General features: G+C 45.1%; 1 protein-coding gene across 2 annotated transcripts in view; it reads right to left on the reverse strand.

Annotated features, from left to right (window-relative positions):
• Window positions 1-15,112, reverse strand: part of FOCAD (focadhesin) — a 127,314-nt gene that overhangs the window by 111,593 nt on the left and 609 nt on the right. For both annotated transcript variants that reach the window (XR_014520909.1, XM_083483273.1), the window contains exons 2-5: window positions 10,850-10,939; window positions 9,431-9,505; window positions 7,442-7,596; window positions 5,867-5,971 (exon numbers count right to left, since the gene is read on the reverse strand). Coding sequence is in view for 1 of the 2 variants with exons in the window: in XM_083483273.1 (XP_083339399.1) it covers window positions 5,867-5,971; window positions 7,442-7,596; window positions 9,431-9,505; window positions 10,850-10,906 (392 nt within the window). In the remaining variant the exon portion in view is untranslated. The remainder of the gene's footprint in view (window positions 1-5,866; window positions 5,972-7,441; window positions 7,597-9,430; window positions 9,506-10,849; window positions 10,940-15,112) is intronic.

The raw sequence follows: 15,112 nt of genomic DNA on the forward strand, positions 1-15,112 counted from the left end.
GCCCATTCCCATTGTCTGGTCTAAAGGTAAAGGTAAAGGATCCCTGGACAGTAAAGTCCAGTCAAAGGCGACTATGGGGTTGCGGCACTCATCTCGCTTTCAGGCTGAGGGAGCCGGTGTTTGTCCACAGACAGCTTTTCTGGGTCATGTGGCCAGCAGGACTACACCGCTTCTGGCGCAACGGGACACCGTGACGGAAGCCAGAGTGCACAGAAATGCCATTTACCTTCCCGCCAGAGCAGTACCTATTTATCTACTTGTACTGGTATGCTTTCGAACTGCTAGGTTGGCAGGAGCTGGGACAGAGCAATGGGAGCTCACTCCATTGCGGGGATTCGAACCGCCGACCTTCTGATTGGCAAGACCAAGAGGCTCAGTGGTTTAGACCACAGCGCCATCCGTGTCTAAAACCACTTAGCTCATTGGTTGTCAACCAGTGCACTGTGGCGCCATGGGGAGACCCAGGGACAGTCCTTTCATCACCATCATCATTTCCCTATCAGGAATGCCGTTCCCATCCAGCTGGAAAATAAGACTTTACACATTAAAAAGCTTCCCTGCACAGGGCTGCCTTCATATGCCTTCTAAAGGTTGTTTGGTTACTCATCTCCTTGACATCTGGTGGGAGAGATTTCCACAGGGAGGGGCCACCACTGAGAAGGCCCTCTGCCTGGTTCCCTGTAGCTTCACTTCTCACTGTGAGAGAACCACCAGAAGATCCATAAATTCCTGCATTATCTCTCTCTGTTTCTCTCTCAGGAACACTCAAAGGGAGACAGAATTTAACTTGCAGCCTTTTATCTCCCTAAATCTCTCTCTCTCTTTCTCCCCAGTGGCCATGCTTCCTTAAGTTCTCCTCCTCCTCTTCCTCCTTGCTGCCTCCCAGTCACTTCCCAGATTCCCATTCTCCCCACTTACGTGTGTCCTGTAACAGAACCGCAGTGGGTAAGTGGCTCCCACAGTGGTCACACACACAAAAATGTGGTTTTTTAAGGGAGTTGTCAACTCAAAAAGGTTGAAAACCACTGACCTAGCTGTAACACTCATTAATAATAATAATAATAACAACAACAACAACAATATTTTTTTATTTATACCCCGCCCTTCCCGGTTTTAAAACCGGGCTCAGGGCGGCTAACTGCAAATATAAAACACTGATTAAAATGTGACTTTAAAACAGCATAAAACAGCATAAAGTACAAATAAAATGCACCATCAATATCAATAAAATGCAAGAATTCAGGGGGTCATTTTTTGGGGGGAGGGGGAACCCAGTCAGTAGACATCAAATGATCACCAGGGCTAACTGGCCAAGTTGGTCCTACTAGGGCCAGGAAGGAGACCAGGGAAGAATTTAAATGTGGGGTCCCAGAAAGGGTTTCTTCAGGTTATCACCACAAGAAGAAGCCCACATGTTACAGCTGTATTTGATTATTTACTGTGTTTATAGAGTGCTTTTCTGACGATGTGTTCAAGGTAGTTATAATTTACCCATGGCTCCCAGAGCCCAAGTTTAATGCCTGGTCGCACATTCAGAGAGAGGGAGAGGAGAGACCTTTCATTGCGTGGCCTTTCATTGCCTATGTGAGCCAAAATAATGCAACAGAATGGTGACAGAAACAAAGAACTTTCTCACCAAAGGACACAAATATCTGAAATATCTGGGGCTTTCAGGTCACCCTCTCACCCCAATGTCTCCGACTGTAGAAGAGCTGCAGTTTGATCTACATCATAAATTCAGAGGCAGCGGCTGCCATGCGTTTCCGCACATTGCAGCCGTGATGCCCATTTCTTCAATAACACAACACCACACTCAACTACTTCGCATATGCATTTTTAAAGCATGCTACTTCCTGCCTAACTATGCCTAACATGTGGTAAATTTATGAATTTATTATGTAAAATTTATGATGTAAATTTGGGCTCCATGATCACTGCAGATGGTGACAGCAGCCACAAAATTAAAAGACGCCTGCTTCTTGGGATAAAAGCAATGACAAACCTAGACAGCATCTTAAAAAGCAGAGACATCACCTTGCCAACAAAGGTCCGTATAGTTCAAGCTATGGTTTTCCCAGTAGTGATGTATGGAAGTGAGAGCTGGACCATAAAGAAGGCTGATCGCTAAAGAATTGATGCTTTTGAATTATGGTGCTGGAGAAGACTCTTGAGAGTCCCATGGACTGCAAGAAGATCAAACCTATCCATTCTTAAGGAAATCAGCCCTGAGTGCTCACTGGAAGGACAGATCCTGAAGCTGAGGCTCCAAGACTTTGGCCACCTCATAAGAAGAGAAGACTCCCTGGAAAAGACCTTAATGTTGGGAAAGATGGAGGGCACAAGGAGAAGGGGACGACAGAGGACGAGATGGTTGGACAGTTTTCTCGAAGCTACCAGCATGAGTTTGACCAAACTGCGGGAGGCAGTGGAAGACAGGGGTGCCTGGCGTGCTCTGGTCCAGGGGGTCATGAAGAGTCGGATATGACTAAACGACTCAATAACAACAACTTCCTGCCTTGAATTTTAATTCCACAATTTGGTGGCAAAGGCCAGGGAAGAATCAGCTGAATGTAGCAGGGAGGAAAAATAAGCTTTTCAAATGCTGGGATCAGTTCATATCCGGTGAGGCATTTAGGAAACCATTGTTTATGTAGTCAGAACTTCCAATACCCTTCATATGTGTTGTCAGAGTAATTCTCACAATAGCCCTGCAGAGTAGCACCCCCTCATTGCAGTCTTCTATCTCTTTTAAGTAAAGGATTCCAGAAATTCCAGGAAAGCAAATGGGACTGAAAGATTAGCAGTTTAGTTAAAGCTACCTAATGAAAGATACAGGAAATTGAATGCAGATTTCCAAAGAATAGCAAGGAGAGACAAGAAGGCCTTCTTAAACGAGCAATGCAAAGAAATAGAGGAAAGCAACAGAATGGGAAGAACCAGAGATCTGTTCAAGAAAATCGGAAATATGAAAGGAACATTTCGTACAAAGATTACCATAATAAAGGACAAAAGTGGTAAAGATCTAACTGAAGCAGAAGACATCAAGAAGAGGTGGCAAGAATACACAGAGGAATTATACCAGAAAGATATGGATGTCTCGTACACCCCAGGTAGTGTGGTTGCTGACCTTGAGCCAGACATCCTGGAGAGTGAAGTCAAATGGGCCTTAGAAAGCACTGCAAATAACAAGGCCAGTGGAAGTGATGGTATTCCAGCTGAGCTGTTTAAAATTTTAAAAGATGATGCTGTTAAGGTGCTACACTCAATATGCCAGCAAGTTTGGAAAACTCAGCAGTGGCCAGAGGATTGGAGAAGATCAGTCTACATCCCAATCCCAAAGAAAGGCAGTGCCAAAGAATGCTCCAACTACCGCACAATTTCACTCATTTCACATGCTAGCAAGGTTATGCTTAAAATTCTACAAGGAAGGCTCAAGCAGTATGTGGACCGAGAACTCCCAGAAGTGCAAGCTGGATTTAGAAGAGGCAGAGGAACCAGAGACCAAATTGCAAACATGCGCTGGATTATGGAGAAAGCTAGAGAGTTCCAGAAAGACATCTACTTCTGCTTCATTGACTATGCAAAAGCCTTTGACTGTGTTGACCACAGCAAACTATGGCAAGTTCTTAAAGAAATGGGAGTGCCTGATCACCTCATCTGTCTCCTGCGAAATCTCTATGTGGGTCAAGAAGCTACAGTTAGAACTGGATATGGAACAACTGATTGGTTCCAAATTGGGAAAGGAGTACGGCAAGGCTGTATATTGTCTCCCTGCTTATTTAACTTATATGCAGAATTCATCATGCGAAAGGCTGGGCTGGATGAATCCCAAGCCGGAATTAAGATTGCCGGAAGAAATATAAACAACCTCAGATATGCAGATGACACAACATTGATGGCAGAAAGTGAAGAGGAATTAAAGAACCTTTTAATGAGGGTGAAAGAGGAGAGTGCAAAATATGGTCTGAAGCTCAACATCAAAAAAACAAAGATCATGGCCACTGGTCCCATCACCTCCTGGCAAATAGATGGGGAAGAAATGGAGGCAGTGAGAGATTTTACTTTCTTGGGCTCCATGATCAGTGCAGATGGTGACAGCAGTCACGAAATTAAAAGACGCCTGCTCCTTGGGAGAAAGGCGGTGGCAAACCTAGACAACATCTTAAAAAGCAGAGACATCACCTTGCGAACAAAGGTCCGTATAGTAAAAGCCATGGTTTTCCCAGTAGTGATGTATGGAAGTGAGAGCTGGACCATAAAGAAGGCTGATCGCCGAAGAATTGATGCTTTTGAATTATGGTGCTGGAGGAGACTCTTGAGAGTCCCATGGACTGCAAGAAGATCAAACCTCTCCATTCTGAAGGAAATCAGCCCTGAGTGCTCACTGGAAGGACAGATCGTGAAGCTGAGGCTCCAATACTTTGGCCACCTCATGAGAAGAGAAGACTCCCTGGAAAAGACCCTGATGTTGGGAAAGATGGAGGGCACAAGGAGAAGGGGACGACAGAGAATGAGATGGTTGGATGGTGTTCTTGAAGCTACTGGCATGAGTTTGATCAAACTGCGGGAGGCAGTGGAGGACAGAAGTGCCTGGCGTGCTCTGGTCCATGGGGTCACGAAGAGTCGGACACGACTAAACCGTTCTAAGGATATGCAATGAAATTCAACTAAGGGGAAACGAGGAAGTCTCTTTACAAAGTTAATAACTGTTATTTTCAATAAGGTTATTATTTATGTTTGTTATAATTGTTCCTTTTGTGTTTTTGTTTGTTGTTAATATTGTAAAAACCAAAAAAATTTTTTTTGGGGGGGAAGGAAAATAATAATTAATAACAATTCAACAACTAAGGTTGCAATCCTAACCCCATTTACCTGAAAGTAAGCTCCACTGAATTCAAAGGGTTTGGGTTGTTTTTGTTACAGTAAACAGAAGTTAATTTAACACAACAAATATACATTGAAGCATGCCCAGAAGTACATAGATTATGCTGTACACATGTTTAAAATCTATTTATTTAAATTTAAAAAAGAGCAAACACTTGATATTTATTACACAGGTTTCACTGCTTTAAAGTTTTGTACAAAGCAATGCAAGATCAGCAGCAACTTCAAACTCCTCCCTGTTCTGATGAAATTCTGCTCCATTTTATTCACAGAGTTTCCGGAGAGGCACCCCTGCCTCTGAAAAACCCTAGGATGTGCCCCCCTAAAAGGCTAAACAATTTATTGTGGCATTTGTACATTGGAGTCCACACTTGATGGTGTGGGCTTTAGTCCAAGAAAACTTATGTACAGTGGCACCTTGGTTCTCAAACCTAATCCGTTCCCGGAAGTCTGTTCCAAAACCAAAGCGTTCCAAAACCAAGGCGCGCTTTCCCATAGAATGTAATGCAAAATGGATTAATCCATTCCAGATTTTTAAAAACAACCCCCCACAAAAGCAATTTAACATGAATTTTACTATCTAACGTGACCATTGATCCATAAAATGAAAGCAATAAACAATGTACTGCAGTCACACAATCAATCCATCAGTAGCTGAACTGGGTTCCACACAGTCACAAAAACAACAAAAAAGAGCCACAAAACCACAAAATAAATAGCAAAAACAGACAGACCTCAGCGTAACACTCAAATCAGAAGCGTAATACTCAAAACGGAGCACGTTCGGCTTCCGAAAAAAGTTCGCAAACTGGAACACTTACTTCCTGGTTTGCAGTGTTTGGGTTCCAAGTTGTTTGAGTACCAAGGTGTTTGAGAACCAAGGGGCCACTGTAATAATAAATTTGCCTGTCTGTTAGGTGCCAGACGAGTCCTTGTTATATTCAAATTAGCACTCAGAAATCGAACCATTTATAAAACATACCTGATTGCATAGAACTCCCCCAACGGCTCCTCTTCGCTTTTGCTCATCTTCAAGGCCTGCCTCTGCAGCAGTTTGACAAGGATTTTTACCAAACCGTGGATGTTCCTATCAAAAGCAAAATCAGTGCAAGTTCATATCAACACTGTTGTGCAAAGCATGGGGCTGGAGGAGGGTGGAGAGACTTTTTCCACGACGGGCGGTATCCAATTCCCTCATCCTGTAGGCACAAGGATTTCCATTTGTGCAACAGGACTTTAAAAGTCCCACAGAGGACTTTCGTCATTCAGTAGTACATGAACATTGGAAATAAAGAAATAATAAATATTTGGGGGTGGTGGGGACACCAGAGCAGGGAGCCTGTGCCAAAAACAGGCATGCAATCTTGAGCTCTGTATTGTTTTTAATATTCGGTTGGAAGCCGCCCAGAGTAGTTGGGGAAACCCAGCCAGATGGGCGGGGTAGAAATAATAAAGTATTATTATTATTATTATTATTATTATTATTATTATTATTATTATTATTATTATTAGCATGTCTATTATTATTATTATTGACATGTCAAGGACAAAAACAAAACACCTTTTCTATTGACAGCAGTAAAGTTCTCTAGGCTGACCAATAAGTAGCAGCTTACATAGTCTACTAAGGTTCTTGAAGGAAGGGCAGAAATACAAGTATGATAACTGAACAGCACAGAGATGAGCAACAAACAGTATTCTCTATACAGCCAAAAACTTGGTCTTCAGATTTTAAAAAAGAAAAGAAAAGCACACAATATTCTATATTGTTGCGAAAAACTTGGAAGTGTCACTCCAAGGAGTCCCAGAGCTTAAACTGTACAAATTCTAGAATTTCAAAGCCTAAGTAAAAAGCCCGTTCAGAACAAAAGACTTGGGAAGTTGTAGTTTCTCCTTCCTTGGAAGTTTTCAAGCAGAGGTTGGATGGCCATCTGTCATGGATGCTTGAGCTGAGATTCCTGCATTGCAGGGGGTAGACTAGATGACTAGATGACTCTTAGGATCCCTCTAAACTCCACATAAATCCTGGCTATACCTATGAGAAGCACATATTACCATGTGATGAATATGGTGCAAACTTGGGTACAGTGGTGCCCCGCAAGACGAATGCCTCGCAAGACGAAAAACCCGCTAGACGAAAGGGTTTTCCGTTCTTCTATGCGCTTCGCAAGACGAATTTCCCTATGGGCTTGCTTCGCAAAACGAAAAAGTCTTGCAAGTCTTGCGATTTTTTCCCCTCCCCCCTTTTTCTAAGCCGCTAAGCCGCTAATAGCCTTTTAGCCGCTAAGCCACTAAGCCTTTAATAGCCGCTAAGCCTTTAATAGCCGCTAAACCGCTAATAGCGCTAATCCGCTAATAGGGTTGCTTCGCAAGACGAAAAAACCGCTAGACAAAGAGACTCGCGGAACGGATTAATTTCGTCTTGCGAGGCACCACTGTACAAGGCAGCTAAGCTGGAACAGATGTGCTGAATAAAGATGATCGAAACATTTTTTAAATTATTTTTTAAAGCATAAGAGGGGCACGGCATGGATGATGCAAACAACCCGCAAATTACCTGGCAGAAGGAATCAGGTTGAGAGCTCCGTTGAGAACATAACCGAGTTCTGCGTGATCCTGGGAGACGAGCGTCACCAGAGCCTCACAGCACGAGGTTCGGACAACCACGTTGTCACTGCAGCACTTTTCCCAGAGCAAGTTTAAGGCAGGGGTCTGAAATCAAGAACACTCCTTCAAGACTGCTGACTTACCAGCGCTTTCTGCTTCCTTAAATTGGTACACCACTGAAAATATTATTTCTCTTCACAAAAGGACAGGACAGATGTTCCTTGGGAAGCTTCTCCAGCTGCAGCTTGAGGTGCCAACTTACCAGCTGGCTCTATGAACTCCCTCAAGTTGTGGCAAAAGGTTTTAACCAAGGTCACCCCTCCCATCAGGCGCCCATCCAGTGCCGGATTTACATATAAGCTAAACAAGCTCTAGCTTAGGGCCCCACTCTCTTGGGGGCCCCCCAAAAAATTAAAGGAAAAAAACCTGGATGTACATTTCCAAAATACAAGATAAAAAGCAAATAAAATAAAAACTTACATACAGCAACAGTGTTTTGTGTTGTGTAGGCTCCTAGGATGTAAGTCATGGCCCCCGCCTGCTTGCCTGCTCCCTAAAGTATCAGCAGTTTGCTCATTTATATATATAGGGTGCCTACATTCTGAATGGACTGGTTGCATACTTCTTATTACGGTGGTGCCCCGCAAGGCGAATGCCTCGCAAGACGGAAAACTCGCTAGACGAAAGAGTTTTCCGTTTTGGAGGTGCTTCGCAAAACGAATTTCCTATGGGCTTGCTTCGCAAGACAACAATGTCTTGCGAGTTCCTGCTGGGGTTTTTTCCTCCCCCCCCCTTTTCTAAGCCGCTAAGCCGCTTATCAGCTGATCCAATCAGCAGATAAGCCACTAAAAGCCGCTAAAAGCCGCTAAAAGCCGCTAAAAGCCGCTAAAAGCCGCTAATAGCGCTAATCCGCTAATCCGCCAATGGGCTTGCTTCGCAAGACGAAAAAACCGCTAGACGAAGAGAATCACAGAACGGATTCTTTTCGTCTTGCGAGGCACCACTGTAATTGTATTTCAGTTCCGGAGCCCCGTTCACAACATGAGCAGAACGCAACCCACGTCTGCGCATCTGCGTGTGCGCGGGTCGCGATTCTGCGCATGCACGTGATGTCATTTTGAGCATCTGCGCATGCAGCAAAACCCGGAAGTAACCCTTTCCAGTACTTCCGGGTCGCCATGGGACGCAACCTGAAAATGCTCAACCTGAAGCAAACGTGCCAGGGAACTGCCATTGGTTCAGGAGGGAGAGAGGAAAAGCCGGATGGATTACAAAGAGCCCCCAAAGATCGTGGGAAGCAGCTCCTCCTCAGCGGGGGAAGAGTAACCACGCCTCCAGTGGAGAGGAGCTGCAGGGCTCGGAGGAGGCGAGGCGTTGCCAGGACACCTTGCCTGGGCAAAGCAGGGAGGGGAGAGGTCCACCGTTACCCACGCCCTCCTTGCGCTGTAAGGTTTCGCGCAGAGAGGGGAGGCGCAGATTGGGCGTCAAGCAATTACTTTAAAAGTTTAAGCCCCGCCCACTCACGGAATCTGCCAGTGAATGAGTCAGCCACGGGACAGATAAAGTTTATTTTGCATCAAAAGCAAGGCTTCACAGCCGAGCAGGGAGGTATTTGCCTGCTTGCTTTCGAGCAACCCCTTAGAAACCTAACAAAACGCAACACGAGGTATGACTGTATCTGAAAAATTTATCAGCATGCCGAATCTTACACAGCATTTATATGGCGTGCACAGATCCCAATCTCTCCAGACAGCCTGTCATGATGGCTATGCAGTCTCGTACTATTAAGTAGTTCATTTAAAAACACACACACAAAACCTTGCAAAGAATTCAGCCATAAAGATTTAACATTTCCAGGATTGATTCTCAATCATGTAATGCCATAAAGTCAGCTGCCAGGCTGATGCGGGAAAGAGAAGGCGAAAGCAACGAAACAAACCTGGTTAGTGGACTGGCTTATCTTGTTAGACGAAACATTTTCTTTCAGCACAGCAGCGACAAGATGGCCCACCGTCTACGAAGGAAACACAAATTGCCGTCTTATGTTCCTTATCGGAGCCCTGCGGCGGCAACTCGAGACGTCCTGCTGTGCCAAACGGCTGCAACAGGTAATCAAAGAACTGGACTCCAGGATAACCTTGCAAAGTCAGACAGGGTGGCTAGTGGTCTTACAGGGTCACAACCAAGCATCCTCTGCGACTTTGCACATTGCAACCTGCTTCAAGGCGCTTCTAGAAACCAGGCTTGATTACTGTAACTCGCTCTACGTGGGGCTGCCCTTGAAGCTGACCCAGAAACTCCAGCGGGTGCAGAATGCCGCGGTGAGGCTCCTTACGGGGTCCTCGCTGCAGCATCACATTCATCCAGAGCTTTACCAACTGCACTGGCTCCCGGTGGAGTACAGGGTCAGGTTTAAGGTGCTGGTTTTGACCTTTAATGCCCTATGCGGCCTAGGACCCACGTACCTACGAGACCGCCTCTCCTGGTATGCTCCACAGAGGACCTTAAGGTCCACAAATGACAACACCTTGAAGGTCCCAACTTGCAAGGTGATTAGATTGGTCTCAACTAGGGCTAGGGCCTTTTCAGTACTGGCCCCGACTTGGTGGAACGCTCTGTCACAAGAGACAAGGGCCCTACGGGACTTGACATCTTTCCGCCTGGCCTTTGGTTTGGACTCCGTCTGACCCTTATGTTTCCCTCCCCATATGGTCTTGATTTATCGGCTACTTTTAAAATGAGGCTGCATTTTGACCTGTATTTTATATAGGTGGTTTTTTCCTATTATGTTTTTACTGTAATTTTACTGGTGATAGCCGCACTGAGCCTGGCTCTGGCCGGGAAGGGTAGGGTAGGGTATAAATAAAATTTATTATTATTATTAAGGAGGCCCCAAACAACCACTTGGCCTATTTGCTGAATCGGTGCAGTCGTCGTTGCCTGGTGCTGACTAATGGAAACCAAAGCTGGCAGAGGGACCACAGTTCAGTGGGTCAGTCTCTGGCATCTCCCTTTTCAAAAGGTCTCAGGAGCAGGTGCTGAGACAGGAGTCCCATCCCCCCCAAAGCCGGGGAGATCCTGCCAGTGAGAGTGGATAGTCTTGGGCCACCCAGACTACTCATCTAACCTGCTGTAAAGGGTTCCTAAGGCTACAGATGCAAAGGAAACTGGTCCACAGTGAATCAACAACTGAAAAAAGGATGCCTTCAGGGTTTAGGAAGTGGGGTCCTCCAAGGATCTCCATGCAGAAAGGTGCTTTTTCACTTATTCATAAAGGAGTGAGGTGGCTGGGTTTGCTGATGGCATTAAAATTGTCCAGGTGGGGAAAACAAAAAGGGGAAAGTATGCAGTTTCTTACCTGTGACTGTATAAGGGTGTTAGGGAAATCAAGTCTCTTTCTGATTTCTTCTGACATGGCTCTTTCTTCCACCTGCTACCCATTCAGCTTCTGCAAACAGAGACAATCGAAGCACATCAACAAAGGCTAAGAATCCAAAGTCCAACTGTTAAGCAGATTGTAGTCATTCTAGTGCCTTACCTTCCCCATCATTGCTTTGAAATATCACACACTTGCAGGGGAGGTTGTATTTCCTGAGAATGCTCAGGGGACTGAATCTATCCCAGCACCTACTTCTGTCCTATTATCATAGTACCATCGAGAGTGTCTTAACCTATAGTATATTATCGTGGTATGGGAGCAGCTCTGAAACGGATAAAAAAGCTTTACAGAGAACAATTAAAATTGCCCAGAATGTTATTGGGCTCCGACTACCAACCCTGGATGAGATCTTCACGTCTCGCATCTTGAAGAAGTCACATAATATTCTGAGAGATCCCACCCACCCTGCTCACAACTTCTTTGAACTATTGCCTTCGGGCAGAAGATATAGGACAATGAAAACACGAACCACACGCCTTCTGAATAGTTTCTATCCAAGAGCTCTGATTGCACTAAATAATGATCTCAGGCCAGTTGCAAGGTTTAGCAAGCAGGGAGTAGGAAGAATGAGACAGGTTTTAGGTTATGTTATGCCTTTAATAGGTTATGCTATATTCTGGACTATGTTATGTTTTATAGATTATGTCTGAATAGGATGAGAGTGTCGGAGATACGTGCAAATGTATATGTGAACCCGGTCTTTGGGTGGGTGTTTGATTTTCGTTGTTGTGTATACTGTGTACATACGGACAATGACAATAAATTTATCAATCTCCTGTTATTCTCTCTCTCTTTTAAAACGACACAAAACAAAACATGCACAATACATATTATCTGATGTCAGCCAAAATAATCAGAAAATCAAATGGTAATGAAAGCCAGTTTTGTACATCTTTCTTCTGAAGGAGCTTTTCTGTTTAGATGACTGTTAGATGGATGCATTTCATATACTCATTCTGTTTCCAGGATCCCCAGATCAGGATCCTGCCCTCCTCTTGCATTTGCTCACAAATACGATTATTTGTTGTTGTTTAGTCGTGTCCGACTCTTCGTGAGCCCATGGACCAGAGCACGCCAGGCACTCCTGTCTTCCACTGCCTCCCGCAGTTTGGTCAGACTCATGTTTGTAGCTTCGAGAACACTGTCCAACCATCTCGTCCTCTGTCGTCCCCTTCTCCTTGTGCCCTCAATCTTTCCCAACATCAGGGTCTTTTCCAGGGAGTCTTCTCTTCTCATGAGGTGGCCAAAGCCTTGGAGCCTCAGCTTCAGGATCTGTCCTTCCAGTGAGCACTCAGAATGGATAGGTTTGATCTTCTTGCAGTCCATGGGACTCTCAAGAGTCTCCTCCAGCACCATAATTCAAAAGCATCAATTCTTTGGCAATCAGCCTTCTTTATGGTCCAGCTCTCACTTCCATACATCACTACTGGGAAAACCATAGCTTTAACTATACGGACCTTTGTTGGCAAGGTGATGTCTCTGCTTTTTCAGATGTTGTCTAGGTTTGTCATTGCTTTCCTCCCAAGAAGCAGGCGTCTTTTAATTTCGTGACTGCTGTCACCATCTGCAGTGATCATGGAGCCCAAGAAAGTAAAATCTCTCACTGCCTCCATTTCTTCCCCTTCTATTTGCCAGGAGGTGATGGGCCCAGTGGCCATGATCTTTGTTTTTTTGATGTTGAGCTTCAGACCATATTTTGTGCTCTCTTCTTTTACCCTCATAAAAAGGTTCTTTAACTCCTCCTCACTTTCTGCCATCAAGGTTGTGTCATCTGCATATCTGAGGTTGTTGATATTTCTACCGGCAATCTTAATTCCAGTTTGGGATTCATCCAGCCCAGTCTTTTGCATGAGGAATTATGCATATAAGTTAAATAAGCAGGGAGACAATATACAGCCTTGTCGTACTCCTTTCCCAGTTTTGAACCAATCAGTTTTTCCATATCCAGTTCTAACTGTACCTTCTTGTCCCACGTAGAGATTTCTCAGGAGACAGATGAGCTGATCAGGCACTCCCATTTCTTTAAGAACTTGCCATAGTTTGCTGTGGTCGACACAGTCCAAGGCTTTTGCATAGTCAATGAAGCAGAAATAGATGTCTTTCTGGAACTCTCTAGCTTTCTCCATAATCCAGCGCATATAATCTCTATAATTTCTCCATAATCCAACGATTATATGCATGGATCCAACTGGAAGCATGATTATTCCCCAGCCCATTTTATGGACGATTCTCTTTACATCATTCTCGCGGCTGAAGTCAAGGCTCGACATTTGGCAACGAGGTGTCAGTACACCAATGGGAGCTCCCAGGAACCTCAAACTGACCTGCTTCCCAGTTGGCTGCGATGAGGTTCTCTGGCCACGCACCCCGAAAGCCCCACAAAGAACTTAATGAGAAGCCTCTTGAACGGGGAACTCTAACGAGATCCACATGCTGTAACGAAAACTGGTCAGCATATGGGAAGAGTAACTCATCTAGACATTATAGTGGTAGAAGCTGCACACTTCTATAGTCTAAAGGTAAGCACATTATTGATCTGGCACCTCTTGCATTTCCCTCCAGGCAATGGCCTGAGGTACAGCATCTGTCCCAGACAAAAGTCAGTTGTCAACGAGACGTTTCCATTACACTTTTGCGCGTAGAAAATTGAAAGGCATTTAGGTCCTTGAACGTCTTTGATGGTCCCCAAATACTTGCGAGCGCTACTCCACGATACTCTATGGCAGAGCTAGGAAACCTGTGGCCCTCCAGATGTGGCAGGACTCCAGATGTTTCCGTCAGTCCTGGCTAACCATGAAGATGGCAGCTGTAGTCCAGCAACATCTGGGGGGGCACAGGTTCCTCATTCTTGCTCTATACCTGAAGGAGCATCTCCACCCCCAGCGTTCTGCCCGGACACTGAAGTCCAGCACCGAGGGCCTTCTGGCAGTTCCCTCCCTGTGAGAAGTGAGGTTACAGGGAACCAGGCAGAGGGCCTTCTCGGTGGTGGCACCTGCCCTGTGGAACGCCCTCCCGCCAGATGTCAAAGAGATAAACAACTACCTAACATTTAGAAGACGTCTGAAGGCAGCCCTGTTCAGGGAAGTTTTTAATGTGTGACATTTTAATGTATTTTTAATTTTTGTTGGAAGCCGCCCAGAGTGGCTGGGGAAACCCAGCCAGATGGTTGGGGTATAAATAATAAATTACAATTACTATGTCATCATAGGATCCTCGGTTATACAGTTCCTGGTTAGGTAAAGGTAAAGGGACCCCTGACCATTAGGTCCAGTCGTGACCGACTCTGGGGTTGCGGCGCTCATCTCGCTTTATTGGCCGAGGGAGCCGGCGTACAGCTTCCAGGTCATGTGGCCAGCATGACTAAGCCGCTTCTGGCAAACCAGAGCAGTGCACAGAAACGGCGTTTACCTTCCCGCCGGAGCGGTACCTATTTATCTACTTGCACATGGATGTGCTTTCGAACTGCTAGGTTGGCAGGAGCAGGGACCGAGCAACGGGAGCTCACCCCATCGCGGGGATTCAAACTGCCAACCTTTTGATCGGCAAGTCCTAGGCTCTGTGGTTTAACCCACAGCGCCACCCGTGTCCCTAGTTCCTGGTTATGCTTTGTTTATTTATGTAAAAGCCTTTACAAACAGTTTATTTATGTAAAAGTCTTTACAAATAGTTCTCTGGGCAGCGTCTTCAAGACTAAGTACATACTCTGAACATATGGCTGACTCAGAGTTCTCGCTCCAATGATCTGTACATGCAGGGTTCCCTACGGACTTGCTCGAGAAACAGGGGCCCCCTAGGGCCCCAAGGCATGCCACTGTATTCCCAAGTGCATGCCCCTCTCTCTAAATCAGGCTTTCCAAAACTTGGGTCTCCCTGCATTTTTCCTGCATTGGAAGGGGTTGGACTAAATGGCCTTTGGGACCCTTCCTATGGTGTTTTTTTAAAAAAATAATAATTCAGACATCTTTATTGAAAGTTTAAAAGTACATAATTATACATAAATAAAAGAGAAAGAGAAACAGAACCTGTGTAGAAGGGAAAGTAAAGGGGGGACACCCCAAAACTACGCTTTGCAAAGTTATTGTACTTTACCAGATCTTAACCTATTACAGTATTTGTAAGAATGGATTTCCAACATCATTGAATTTGTCCATGGCAAGTCTGTGTTTATATGCAAGTTGTTCA

The sequence above is a fragment of the Podarcis liolepis genome, assembly GCF_965112155.1.
Source record: "Podarcis liolepis genome assembly, chromosome: 17".
Taxonomy (NCBI): Eukaryota; Metazoa; Chordata; class Lepidosauria; order Squamata; family Lacertidae; genus Podarcis; species Podarcis liolepis.